General features: G+C 43.8%; 1 protein-coding gene across 4 annotated transcripts in view; it reads left to right on the top strand.

The window, feature by feature from the left end:
* The window catches only part of SLC39A9 (solute carrier family 39 member 9), a 255,502-nt gene that overhangs the window by 212,826 nt on the left and 27,938 nt on the right, over positions 1-14,738 (top strand). For all 4 annotated transcript variants that reach the window (XM_056545278.1, XM_056545277.1, XM_056545280.1 and 1 more), the window contains 3 exons: positions 4,820-5,002; positions 5,076-5,144; positions 5,245-5,330. In XM_056545278.1, the coding sequence (XP_056401253.1) occupies positions 4,820-5,002; positions 5,076-5,144; positions 5,245-5,330 (338 nt within the window). The remainder of the gene's footprint in view (positions 1-4,819; positions 5,003-5,075; positions 5,145-5,244; positions 5,331-14,738) is intronic.

Genomic DNA, 14,738 nt, shown 5'->3' with positions numbered 1-14,738 from the left:
GGTCCAAGATCAAGAGCGGCACTCACCTATTGACGTAAACATCTTGAGCCAATGGAAATCCAACACTCCTCTCGCACGTTCTGTTTGTAAACAATTCAATGGTGCATGTTCCCGATCACTGTATACGGTTCCGGCCGGAAGGCATCAGTGTTCACGGGTTCATGTGTTCATTTTTTTCAGTGCTTGCCCTAATCTTCACTTCAGCACATGCATTGTCGGTTGGCCTAAATCCGCATCCACCATGTTGAGTGTTGGCATAAGTAAGGGCCAAGACATAAATCTTCATCCGCCATCTTAAATAGTGGCATACAAAAGAGCAATGTACGATGGGACAACTATGAAACAAAGGATGGCCATACTACTAGTATAAATTTAGGGCAGATCAAATGTAAATGTAAAAAATACATAAAAGTAATCTCTCTAGTGTATCATATTGTGTGCGTGGTTTGCTCCAACTCTGTCCCATTGTTAGAGGCTTTATCTAATGCACTACAGTCCCATAAGAACTATCGGCAGTTCCAATTTAATGGCTGAGAAACAGCTTATCTCGAGTTAACTGCCTTAGAGGAATACCAACAACATGCTGTCCCTGTCCCATTCCTGGGATTATCAGACACTAATTGGCGTTTTCTGGTGTCCTCCATGTCCATGTATTCGGACTGTCTATAAGGGACGTACAATACCCCCTAGGGACTAATATAGCTCCCTCACACAATACCATATAAACAACTGATTCTGCACAAAAACAAAAATACTTCAATCTAGGTCGTCCAATGTGTCATAGAATGTCAGCAAAAAAAGGAACCTTTCTTATAACTTCAGAAGGAGCTTCCAGAGGATATCATATGTTCAGTCAATGGTGAGAGACCTTCTTGTGTTCGGACCATATAAACAAAATCTAAAATAAAAAAATGTATATATTAATAATCATATCAGAATATATACATTGTACCTATGGTACTAGAGAAATCATGACCCTAAAATGGATTAGCGAACACTCGGATTGGGAAATCCATATTTAATCCCCCTGGGTGCATTGAACCTAATTTATGTATCCACATAACCTCTTTGTTTTAACCCCTTAACGACCAAGGACGTATATATTTACGTCCTTGGCCGGCTTCCACGATCTAATGCGGGGTCACGCGGTGACTCTGCGTCATATCGGGTTGGTCCCGGCATGTATCCGATGCCGGGACCCGGGGCTAATAGCGCGCAACAGCGATCGCAGTGCCGTGCGCTATTAACCCTTTAGACGCAGCGTTCAAAGTTGAACGCCGCGTCTAAAACGAAAGTGAAAGGTGCCCGGCTGCTCAGCGGGGCTGATCGGGACTACCACAGTGAAAATGCGGTGTGCCGATCAGCTGGGACACGAGCGGAGGTCCTCTTACCTGCCTCCGGTGTGTCTCCTCGGCGATTGATTGCTCCAAGCCTGAGATGCAGGCTTGAGCAATTGACCGCCGATAACCTATGACTTGTTTATTACGATTCTATTACTCCAATGGTTTAGCCACCATATTTAATTGCGCAATATTCTACAAACATCTTCTTCTCTGAAACTGTTTGTTAGAATAACTTGTAATTTGGCAGACATGTTCGTGGTTACCGCCTGTACCATGTTTGTTAGTTGGCCAAATAATCAATATGGCCACCGCACCCCAATAACAACATTAAGATAGCATTAATAATATGCAACTTTTTTACATGTATATAATACTGTTTGTAGACTGTTAAAGGAAAACTGTCAGATATTTTCTCCCGCACTATCCACATGTAATACGAGCCCTACCTTACCCGGATCCGCCTGGCAATTCTCCTGCAATTGTGGTTTTATTCTATGTGTATATCTTGCTGTAACTGGCACGGGCGGGGCTCCTTCACTGACATCAGCGCCGCTTATGAATATTCATCCCCCCTCCCTCCAGTTAGGAGCTGCGAAGAGAGGCAGAACTGGAGGGAGGGGGGATGAATATTTATAAGCGGCGCTGACATCAGTGTAGAAGCCCTGCCCGTGCCAGTTACAGCAAGATATACACATAGAATAAAACCACAATTGCGGGCGAACGGCCGGGCGGATTCGGGCAAGGTAGGGCTCGTTTTAATCAGCGCCTCCCGCACTATCCACCAGTAGTGTGGATAGTGCGGGAGAAAATATCTGACAGTTTTCCTTTTAATCTAAAATGGTAAAGTGCTCAATTTCTGTACCACTATTGATCACAGAATTTGGCTGCCATCTTGGGTTGCGCAATATTCTGCAAACCTAGTTTTCGATTTTACATTTCTGGTCAGAACAATGTGAATTTTAGCACACATGTGCATGGTCACCTTCTCCACCATAAGAGGTCAACGCAATCGTGTGCTATGGTTATAACCCGGCTGTTCGGGGCTTGGCCACCTGGATTGCTGCTTGCAGCTATATTAAATTTTTTTTATTATTCCGCTGTGAATTTCAAAAGCTAATATCTGTTGCACTGTTAATCCAAAACACATGTGACTCGGCATAGTGGTAGAATCGTGCGCTCTGCTTAATCATTATTTACATAATGGTCATGACCTGGCCTCCATCTTGGTTCTTTTGCCGATTTTTTTATTTTAAATTTTTTTTACTCAATATTCAAAAATCTTCTCTGGAACCGCTCAAGCTACATATATATATATATATATATATATATATATATATATATATATATATATATATATATTACAATGATCTCCCCGACCTACGATGGCCCCAACATATGATCATTTCAACATACAATGGCCTCTCAGAGGCCATCGCATGTTGAAGGCAGCATCAAAATACGATGCTTTTGTATGTTGGGGCCATCGCATAAACGGCTATCCGGCAGCGCAGACTGCTTCAGCTGCCACCGGATAGCCGTTTACGGTGCCCTGTGTGGTCCACTGACGATCACTTACCTGTACCCGTGCGTCCTCTTCGGGATCCTCTGCATCGTCGGCACTCTCCATCGTCATCATCACGTCGCTGTGCACGCTGTCCCGTCATCCAATAGGAGCGGCGTGCGTAACGACGTGACGGCGGCGACAGAGAGAGAAGATGCCGGGGAAGCAGAGGCCTTGCCGGAGTGTCGGGGGCACCCCGGGGACGCAGCGACAGCGATGGAGGGCGACATCTAGGGCATCGGTGACGGTCCGGAGCGGCGGGGACTGGTGAGTACAACTTCCTCTACCAGTTGCCGTTGGCTGTCCGGGCATGCTGGGTGTTGTAGTTTTGCAACATCTGGAGGTCTGCAGGTTGTAGACCACTGTCCTATACTTTACATTGCACGGATCCCTCAGCATACGATGGTTTCAACAAACGATGGTCCATTTGGAACGGATTACCATAGTATGTTGAGGGACCACTGTGTGTATATATATATATATATATATATATATATATATATATATATATATATACATACATACAGTGGTCCCTCAACATACGATGATAATTCGTTCCAAATGAACCATCGTTAGTTGAAACCATCGTATGTTGAGGGATCCGTGCAATGTAAAGTATAGGACATTATACTCGCCTGTCCTCACCGCTGCCCTGGATGTCGCCCTCCATCGCTGTCGCCGTGTCCTCACCACCCCGGACCGTCACTGTGAATTGTTGCTTTTCATTGCCGTCATCACGTTGCTGCGTACGCCGCTCCTATTGGATGTTATGATGTTTTATTTACTTTTTTAAAATCTTCTTTTCATACAAAATTTTAGATTTTTAAAATTTTGAATGGCAATAATACCAGAAGTAGAATTTTATTTATTCGTTCATTCATTCTCTTAAAGATTGACTAGCATAAAAAGTCCCCGTTGCACTGGTATCTGCCGGTCGCAGCCATTTCCCGCCTCTGGCGGTGATGGGTTAAGTGCACTGTCATTTAAGGAGCCCGGGCAGCAGGGAGAAGGCGGGCCAGAGCTCCTTACATGACAGTGCGCTCAGCCTATCACCAGCCAAGGTGGAACATCATTGCAGCCGTCAATACACTGACTGCACTGTGACTTTTCGAGCCTAAAAAGGACTACGTGCAGTAGCGGAGGAACGGGATGCCAATTCCGACACAACGGGGGAACGTAGGAAGGTGAGTTAAAGTTTATTTATGTTTTTGCAGCCCGGGCACAGGGACAGGTAAAAACTTTTCACTGCAGTTCTCCTTTATTAAGGAAATAGGCTGACTCCTATATCTATGTGTCCTCTGTATTCATTGTTAGGGTCTAAAAGGCAAATGGCACAATATTTTTGTGCTATTTTGACTAATAGTACAGCATCAAACAGTCACAGTGACTAATCGTGTTGTCACTAACAACTTGATAACACATTGCATTCTGTTTCCTGCCAGTGGGTCTGTCAAAGTAATACAGTTAACTTTTTTTGTATACCTACTTCATTGACATCAATAAATGTAAGTGTTAAATTTGAGACTGTGTAAGAGGTTTGAATGCTGGATTGCAGTTGCTAGGGCATTCTAGGATGAGTTGAGGTAATCTTTTTGCTAGCTCATATGCTCATATACATATATATTGTGATACACTGTAGCCCTGAATTGGCCTAAAATACATGTCCATTAGTCATGTGGTGCTTTATGTACTTTTTCCTTGGTGTGAGACTGAAACTTTTTATATCTGTTGTGTGTGTGTGTGTGTGTGTGTGTGCGCGCGCGTGTGTGTGTATGTATATGTGTGTGTATATATATATATATATATACACACACACACATACTCTCTTAGGAAGTTTAGGTTCCTCTAGAATGTTTATTTTTTTCTAAATCTTTTTAAATCAAACTTATACAGCTATGTATGTTCTATATTTCAGCAAAACACCATGAACTGGAAAGCCAGAAAGTAAAGGAAGCAGAGACTGGACCTGAAGTCTCATCAGTCCATGAGCATGATCATTCTAATCTTCATGGTTACATTGGGGTCTCTCTAGTTTTGGGTTTCGTCTTCATGCTGCTGGTGGATCAGATTGGCAGCTCTCATGTGCACTCTACGGATGGTGAGTGCTGATGTGAAGAGTTTGTCTACAGCAGTTTTCTCTTTGAATGTTTGACTGATTTACTTTCTTTTAGACCCTGAGGCCGCTAGGACAGCCAGTTCTAAGATCACCACCACTCTAGGTCTTGTAGTGCACGCTGCAGGTAAATAGTTTGATTGAATCATGATATAAAGCAGTAATAGTTACAGCTGTAATAGTTACACTTTGTTGTGGAATTATTATTTTTTTTATTTACTTTACAGCTGATGGAGTTGCTCTAGGGGCTGCGGCATCTACATCACAGACCAGTGTGCAACTTATTGTATTTGTGGCAATAATGCTGCATAAGGTAACTGTTTTCACCTCTGTCGTCATCCCGCTTTATTTTTTTGGACTAATTACATAAAGAAATTAGAACTAGTATGATTTACTGTTACTACCATGCTACTTTTTCAGCAGACCTAGCTGTCTTTGTAGTTCCCACTTGAGGTTGTGACTTAGAAATGGTTAAATCAAGATTAAGGCCTAAATACTTTTTTTGATAAGTTTTTTTTTTGTGTTCTGGGATTCCCATAAGAATAGGGGATAAGTGTGAGATCATGGGAGGGTCTGACAAATGCCCATGATTAAGAGCACAGGCATTTCATTTACATTGTGAGAAGTAGAGGGGAACCAGAGCAAGCATGAAGAGTTGCTCCACCCCTGCAGCATGATGATACTCCCTCATGCAGGCAGGTACATTTGAATTACTTGGCCTATCAAAACAACCTCCTGGCATCTCCACCACAGCAGTGTACAAAAGCTGCATCGTGCTGTACAGTCAATGGGTGAGTGAGGAGGGAGCTGTGGAGCAGTAAGTAGCAGAGGGCAGGGAGGGAGAACGCTACTGCTGCGAGCATAAATAAACTTCTCCTGCTTTGATCTGTCAGTGTGGAGAGATGAGATTGCCAGGAGATGGATCCATACCACACAGTATGACATGGGGAAAGTTAAAGGCTGTTAATTTATGCTTGGTTTTACAGAAGCAGTAGGTCGTTCACTCCACCTGTTAGTGTGGGGAAAGTGACAGCATTTTTTTATTTTAATAAATAAATTGTATTATAAATTTATTATAGCTTTTTTAAAGTGTCTGATCTCAGGGGGTCTGTCCTCTGGGACCCCTACAATCTCTTGTACGGCACCTAGGCTCTACTTCGTCAAAACCCTCCGCATTCTCTATGGGAGCGCTTGTGATACATCTTCGGTGCTCCCTTGGAGAACTCATGGAGGGTGCTTGTTGTCCCCCCTCCATGCACAAGGAGAGCTGGGACACGGTTTAGGAGATTGCAGGGAGGTCCCAGCGGTGGTACAGCAAGAGTGTGTCTTAGAAGATTGGGACCAGAGCCCACTGTGGTGAATCATGTCAGCCCCTGTTAACAATTTTGGTGCTGTCCCCTCGTTCTCCAGAGCTGTACTTACTGTTCTGCCGTTACCTCATGTCTTATCCTTCAGTGACCTCCAGAGCTGCATTCTTTATTACTGTTACATCATGTCTTATCCCCCAGAGCTGCACTTGCTATTTTGCAGTTACATCACATCTTATCCTCCAGTCACCTCCAAAACTGCGCTCACTATTTTGCTGTTATACATGTGATCCTCCAGTCACCTCCAAAGCTGCTGTTATATCTAGTCTCCTCCAAAGATTCTGTCAGTATTCTGTTACATCATGTCTTATCCTCCAGTCACCTTCGGAGCTGTACTCACTATTCTACTGTTAAATAAGGTCTTATGCTCCATTGACCTCCAAAGCTGCACCCACTATTCTGCTGTTATATAGTTAAATAGTTTATAATGTTGAAAAAATACCAGAGTTGTTGTATCTATGATAATCTGCTACCAACTCTATCCTGAACTAGTCTTTGAAAGAGGAGGAATCCAGACTTTAAGAAATAGCTTATTTAATTAGCAAAAAGGTAAAATAACATAAAATGCTACAAAGTAAATAATTATACAGTATAAAGCAAAACCTCCCTTCAATGCCCAATACTTGGAAAATAATATAAGCATTAATAAACATATAACATATAAACCTAGTATCTAAATCTAATACTAATCTACTCCCATACAATTCAGCCTAGTATAGATCACCTCAAACCACATTCACACCCATAGCTCCACCCTTTGCTCCGATATTGTCCGGCCTTCTTTATTACAGTCTCTCCAATCAACTCGCAGTAACCGGATATGGGTCAGTTCCTAAATACTGTTGCAATAGCTACATCTTCCTTTGGATGGTGTCTTTGCACCTCGGATAAGTCAGTGGGAATCGCACCTTGGTAGGCTGACATGATGTTTTCTCCATTACAAATGCGAATCCTTGGGATTCACACCTTGGTGGGCCAACAGGACGTTCACTCCATTACAGATGCATGGCCCATTGTGTGCGATACCACAGGGGCTAGTTTCGTCTCCTCAGGACAGGAGGCTCACTTTCATCCTTATCATTCAGCATTGTTATTTTATTGCTTATCAATAATGCTTATCACTACTGCTGCTCATAATGGGATCAAACAGATGTCCAGATGCCAGGCCTGTTGACATTGATATTTACAACCGGGTGAAAGCAGGTTCACTCCTCATATCCGGTCTCCCCACCATATCTAATTGTACCAGTCTAATGTTGACTTCCAACAAGAGTCCATCAAGTTCAACCTATATCCCTATTGAGTCCCTGCTGAGTTGATCCAGAGGAAGGCAAAAAACCCTCATACTAGAGGTAAAAATTCCTTCCTGTCTCCAAATATGGCAATCAGAATAAATCCCTGGATCAACATTCTGTCCCTATAAATCTAGTATCCATAACCTGTAACAATATTACTCTCCAGAAAAGCATCCAGGCCCCTTTTGAACTCTTACTGAGTTCACCATGACCACCTCATCCGGAAGAGAATGCCACAGTCTGACTGCTCTTACAGTAAAGAACCCCTGTCTGTGCTGGTGTAGAAACTTTCTTTCTTCTAAACCTAGAGGATCCCCTTTGTAATATATAGACCTATTTATACCCAGACAGTTCTTGGTATAAATAGGTCATGGGAAGAGATCTTTGTACTGCCCACTGATATATTTGTACAAAGTTATTAAAGGGGTAGTCCAGTGGTGAAAAACGTATCCCCTATCCTAAGGATAGGGGATAAGTTTGAGATCGCGGGGGGTCCGACCGCTGGGGCCCCCTGCAATCTCTCTGTACGGGGCCCCGGCTCTCCGCCGAGATAGCGGGTGTCGACCCCCGCACGAGGCGGCGGCCGACACGCCCCCTCAATACATCTCAATGGCAGAGCCGGAGATTGACGAAGGTAGCGCTTCGGCTCTGCCATAGAGTTGTATTGAGGGGGCGTGTCGGCCGCCACCTCGTGCGGAGTTCGACACGCCCCCTTCCCGCGGGCTGTCGGGGCTCCATACAGGAGATCGCAGGGGGCCCCAGCGGTCGGACCCCCCACAATCTGCAACTTATCCCCTATCTTTAGGATAGGGGAGAAGTTGCTCACCACTGAGTCACCACTGGACTACTCCTTTAAGCCGCCTTTTTTCTAAACTAAATAACCCTAATTCTGATGATCTTTCTGGGTACTGTAGTCCTCTCATTCCCCTTATTACTTTGGTTGCCCGTCTTTGACCCCCCCCCCCCCCCCCCTCCCAGTTCCACTATATCTTCCTTGTAAACTGGTGCCCAGTATTGTACACAGTATTCCATGTGTGGTCTGACTAGTGATTTGAACAGTGGTAGAATTATTTCCTTGTCGTGGGCATCTATGCCCCTATTGATGCACCTGAGTGATTTTATTTGCCTCGGCAGCAGCTAACACTGGTCACTACAGCAAAATTTACTGTTAACTTAGACTCCTAAATCCTTTTCCATGTCAGTCGTCCCAAGTGTTATCCTATTTAATAAATAGTCCCAGCCTGGATTTTTCCTACCCGTGTGCATAAACCTACATTAATCAGTGTTGAACCTCATCTGCCACTTACCAGCCCAAACCTCCAACCTATCCAGATTCATGTGTAACAGTGCACTGTCCTCTATTGTGTTAACCATTTTACAGAGTTTAGTATCATCTGCAAAGATTGCTTCTTTACTATACAATCCCTCAACAGTCCCATATGCGGATATGGGGTCATACATTTATTTTTTCAAAATAGCATCTCCAGAAAACCCTCAAACAATTAATTAACATACTTCTGAGGTTGAACTAACGGGCCTGTAATTCCCGGGGTCACTTTTTGACCCCCTTATTTTAATATTGGCACCACATTTACTATGCGCCAGTCCTGGGGAACCATCCCTGTCACTGTGGAATCATTGAATATTAGAAATAGGGGTCTGTCTATTACTTTACTTAACTCCCTTAGAACACAAGGGTAAATACCATCTGGACCTGATGATTTGTCTATTTTTTTTTTTTTTTTTGGAGGCAGCACTTTATTTCTTCCTGGGTTAGACAGGTGACCTGTACTGGAGTTATCTCGCAGTATTTCGCCTGGCATTTCATTTTCCTCTGTGAATACAGTGGAGAAGACTGTGTTTAATATATTTGCTTTTTCCTGTTTCCTGTCTATAATTTTTTCCTCATCACTTTTAACCCCTTAAGGACACAGCCAATTTTATTTTTTATTTTTCGTTTTTTCCCTCTTCTCCTTCTAAAATACAAAATTATTTTCTATTTCCATTCGCAGACCCATATGAGGGCTCGTTTTTTGCGTGAGCAGTTGCACTTTGTAATGGCGTCTCTCATTTTACCCTAAAATGTATCATAAACCCCCAAAAATATTTTTTGTGTAAGGAAATTTAAGCAAAAATCGTAATTTGCAATTTGGGGGGGTTCGTTTTCACACTGTACACTTTATGGTAAAAAATTACATGTTTTTCTTTATTCTCTGGATCAGTACGATTAAAATGTTACCCATGGTTACATACATTTATATTATAGTACTGCTTTTAACAAAACTCAAACTTTTTTTTACAAGTTATTTTTCCATATTCAGGGATGTGTTAGGGTAAATTTTTTGCAACATGACCTGTAGTTTTTTAGTACTATGAGTGTGCATATGGGACTTTTTGATCGCTTTTTATTAAAAATAAATTGCAGTTTGATGTGAGAACAAAGCTGAAATTTGGACTTTTTTTTTTTTTTTAATGTTTACACCGTTCACTGTAGGGGATCATTAACATTATATTATTATACAGTCACGGCCGTAAATGTTTGCACCCCTGAAATTTTTCAAGGAAATTAAGTATTTCTCACAGAAAAGGACTGCAGTAACACATGTTTTGCTATACACGTTTATTCCCTTTGTGTGTATTAGAACTAAACCAAAAAAGGGAGGAAAAAAAACAAATTGGACATAATGTCACACCAAACTCCAAATATGGGCTGGACAAAATTATTGGCACCCTTTCAAAATTGTGGAAAAATAAGATTGTTTCAAGCATGTAATGCTCCTTTAAACTCACCTGGGGCAAGTAACAGGTGTGGGCAATATAAAAATCACAACTGAAAGCAGATAAAAAGGAGAGAAGTTCACTTAGTCTTTGCATTGTGTGTCTGTGTGTGCCACACTAAGCATGGACAACAGAAAGAGAAGAGAACGGTCTGTTGATATTTTTCCACAATTTTAGTTCTCAAATCCTCAATTTCAAGGTTACAAGTCCATCTCTAGAGATCTAGATTTGCCTTTGTCCACAGTGCACAACATTATCAAGAAGTTTGCAACCCATGGCACTGTAGCTAATCTCCCTGTGTGTGGATGGAAGAGAAAAAATAATGAAAGGTGTCAACGCAGGATGGTGGATAAGCAGCCCCAAACAAGTTCCAAAGAGATTCAAGCTGTCCTGCAGGCTCAGGGAGCATCAGTGTCGACACGAACTATCCGCCGACATCTAAATGAAATGAAACACTAGGAGGACCCCACTGCAGACGAAGAGACCTAAAAAAGCAAGACTATATTTTGCCAAAATGAACTTGAGTAAGCCAAAATCCTTCTGGGAAAACATATTGTGGACAGATGAAACCAAGATAGAGCTTTTTGGTAAAACACATCATTCTACTGTTTACCAAAAATGGAATGAGGCCTACAAAGAAAAGAACACAGTACCTACAATGAAATATGGTGGAGGTTCAATGATATTTTGGGGTTGTTTTACTGCCTCTGGCACTGGGTGCCTTGAATGTGTGCAAGGCATCATGAAATCTGAGGTTTTCCAATGGATTTTGATTCGCACTGTGCAGCCCAGTGTCATAAAGCTGTGTTTGTTTCCAAGATCTTGGGTCTTTCAGCAGGACAATGACCCCAAACATACGTCAAAAGGCACCCAGAAATGGATGGCAATAAAGGGCTGGAGAGTTCTGAAGTTTCCAACAATGAGTTCAGATCTAAATTCCATTGAACATCTGCAGAGAGATCTTACAATTGCTGTTGGGAAAAGGCACCCTTCCAATAAGAGAGAGCAGTTTGGAGCAGTTTGCAAAGGAAGAGTGGTCCAACATTCCGGCTGAGAGGTGTAAGAAGCTTGTTGATGGTTATAGGAAGCGACTGATTTCAGTTATAATTTTCCAAAGGGTGTGTAATCAAATATTATTTTAAGGGTGCCAATAATTTTGTCCAGCCCATTTTTTGAGTTTGGTGTGGCATTATGTCCAATTTGCTTTTTTTTCCTCCCGTTTTTGGTTTAGTTCCAATACACACAAAGGAAATAAACTTGTATAGCAAAACATGTCTTACTGCAATCCTTTTCTGTGAGAAATACTTCATTTTCTTGAAAAATTTCAGGGGTGCCAACATTTACGGCCATGACTGTAGTTCGGACGTTTAGCACGAGACAATGCCAAATATATTAATTATATATATTATATTTATATTATATTTAAACTTTTTTTTACATTTATTTTACCTCCATCCGCCATCTTGGTTTGGCAGTGCTGTGGCTGATCAGATCAGCCATTTTAAGTGCCGCAGATATGCAGATCTGTATTGATCACGGCATCTGAGGGGTTAATGGCAGACATCAGCGCGATCGTTGATGTCTGCCATTACCGGCGGGGCGTGACGAGGGGCGGAGCCATGATGTCACAAACCACTGGCCCGTCATCAGCCACGGAGAGTTTTGACTTGGGGGGGGGGGGGGCTATGGGAGAGATCACGCGGGACCCCTGCGATCAGATAAGATGTCTAGGGGCAGAGTACCCCTTTAAAGGAAAACAGTCACTTGTTTTCTCCCACACTATCCACAGGTACTGGTGGATAGTGCCGGAGACGCTGATTAAAATGAGCCCTACCTTGTCCGGATCTGCGCTGCCGTTCTCCCGCAATTGTAGTTTTATTATATGTTGAAATCTTCCTGTAACTGGCACGGGCGGGGCTTCGGCGCTTAACTGGCACTGACGTCAGCATCGCTTATGAATATTCATCCCCCCCTCCCTCCAGTTCTCCCTCTCTTTGCCGCTCCTAACTGTGGGGAGGGGGGATGAATATTCATAAGCGGCGCTGACGTCAGTGCCAGTTAAGCGCCGAAGCCCCGCCCGTGCCAGTTAAAGGAAGATTTCAACAGATAATAAAACTACAATTGCGGAAGAACGGCGGTGCAGATCCGGACAAGGTAGGGCTCGTTTTAATCAGCGTCTCCCGCACTATCCACCAGTACCTGTGGTTAAGCTATGTATCCAAGGGTATATTGTCAAGCAAAAACGCAGAAAAGTAAATTCTTGAGACACCAAAACCAGCCAAGTGGTATCGCCTTCCAAAAGTGCATAAGTCGCTGAGCCACCCCACGGGCAGACCTATCGTCGCAAGGATTGGCTCAGTGACTGAGCACTTATTTCCTTATGTCGAATGGCTGCTCCGTTCATTGTTACCAGCGATCCCGTCATACATCTAAGACACCCAACATTTACTCCAGATAGTCAGTGAAATGCATTGGCAGACATATTGGAAATTGTGTTCAGTTGAAGTGGTTAGCCTGTACACCCGCATCCCCCACCAGGTGGGTGTACAGGCAGTTAGGGATTTTATGCAGATTACAGAGATGTCATAATACCATCACTTTGAATTGAGTGAGGATGTTAGCTAAGTAATGGGTCGACAAATCTGGACATTTTGTTGCCAAATGAACCTTAGGAGAGTTGCAGGTATACAGCTCCATCACAATGCAAAAAAAGTGATGGGACAGGGTGAAACCTTGTCGAGTGCCATTGGTGATGAAGAAATGCTTAAAGATAGCTTGCAGCCAGCTAGCCATTTGCATTCACTTCCAGGCAGTGGAAGATAGAGGTGGTTTAAAAGCAAGTACACTAAGATTGTTTGAGCTAGCAATTGTGTGTCTGTATACAAGAGTGTGAAGTATAAAAGTGAGAGGGACTTAAAATTAAGGGACTTAACCCCTTAAGGACCCTTGAAGTACGCGTACGTCATGACACCCTGGTACTTAAGGACCCATGACGTACACGTACGTCATGGAGTATTCCGGTCCCCGCCGGGCTGAAATCATTCAGCAGGCATCCCGTGAAAATGTCCAGGGGGGGTCATTAGACCCCCCCCATGTCGGCGATCGTGGCAAATAGCAAGTGAATTCACACTTGCGATTTGCGCAATTTCGGGTCATTACGGGTCTATGGTGACCCGGAATATAAGGGGGATCGCGGTTGTCTAAGACACCCACGATCCCCCTGAAGGGATAGGAGTGAGGTGGCAGGGGTGCCACCCCTCCTATCCCTGCTATTGGTGGTCTAGACGCGACCACTAATAGCAGATCGGGGGCGGGGGGGTTAACTTTCGTTTTCCCCGTCCTGCCCACCCACAGTAGGTGGAGCAGAACGGGGAAATGACGGGGAACGGCACCGAAGATCCACTTACTGATCCGGGCGGGTGTCGGAGGCAGCGGGCGACGGAGATCGGAGGGCGGCGAAGACGTGAGGCTGGATCAGACGGAAGCCGGTGAGTTGCCTAGCAACATCTGGAGGGTACAGTTTGAGACCAATATACAGTGATCTCTAAACTGTATTCCTCCAGATCTTGCAAAACTACAACTCCTAGCATGCCCAAACAGCTGTTTGCTGTCTGGGCGTGCTGGGATTTGTAGTTTTGCAACAGCTGGAGGACAACATTTTGGAGTCACTTTGCAGTGTTCTCTAAAACTGTAGGGAGGAAGCAGAGTGACGTGTATGTCACATTCTCCTCCATAAGACCGCATGATTCAGACAGCAGAACGGAGCAGCGGCAGTAAAGGGACCAGCAGAAAGGGACAGCGGAGTGGCGACAGGCAAGTAAGCAACTTCAAGTGGGGTCCTCCTGGCTACAAGGGAGGTCCTGCTGGCTAAAAGGGGGTCCTGCTGGCTAAAAGGGAGGTCCTGCTGGCTAAAAGGGGGGTCCTGCTGGCTAAAAGGGGGGTCCTGCTGGCTACAGGAGGGCTGATACAAATGTTTGCAGGGAGCTGTGGTCTACAGGGTGGGCTGCTGTCTACAGGGTGGGCTGCTGTCTAATGTCTGCACCTATCTATACTACTTACAAGAGGATACTACCTACTATTAAAGAATCTTACAGCAGAGTCACCTGCACTAACTCCAATTTATAGGTAGATAGTGCAGGTCACCCGGTTTCTACCGCTGCTCACCATGTGATCATCGGTCATCTGTTTCGCCGCCAATACAAATTCCTTGTTCTGTCCAATGGAGAAGAGAGAAATCTTGGCTCATACTACAGCAGCCACCTCCATTGTACACAAAAAGGA

The sequence above is a fragment of the Hyla sarda genome, chromosome 11 (assembly GCF_029499605.1).
Source record: "Hyla sarda isolate aHylSar1 chromosome 11, aHylSar1.hap1, whole genome shotgun sequence".
Taxonomy (NCBI): Eukaryota; Metazoa; Chordata; class Amphibia; order Anura; family Hylidae; genus Hyla; species Hyla sarda.
Note: the sequence above shows the minus strand (reverse complement) of the source record. Positions and strands in the feature narration are given on the sequence as shown.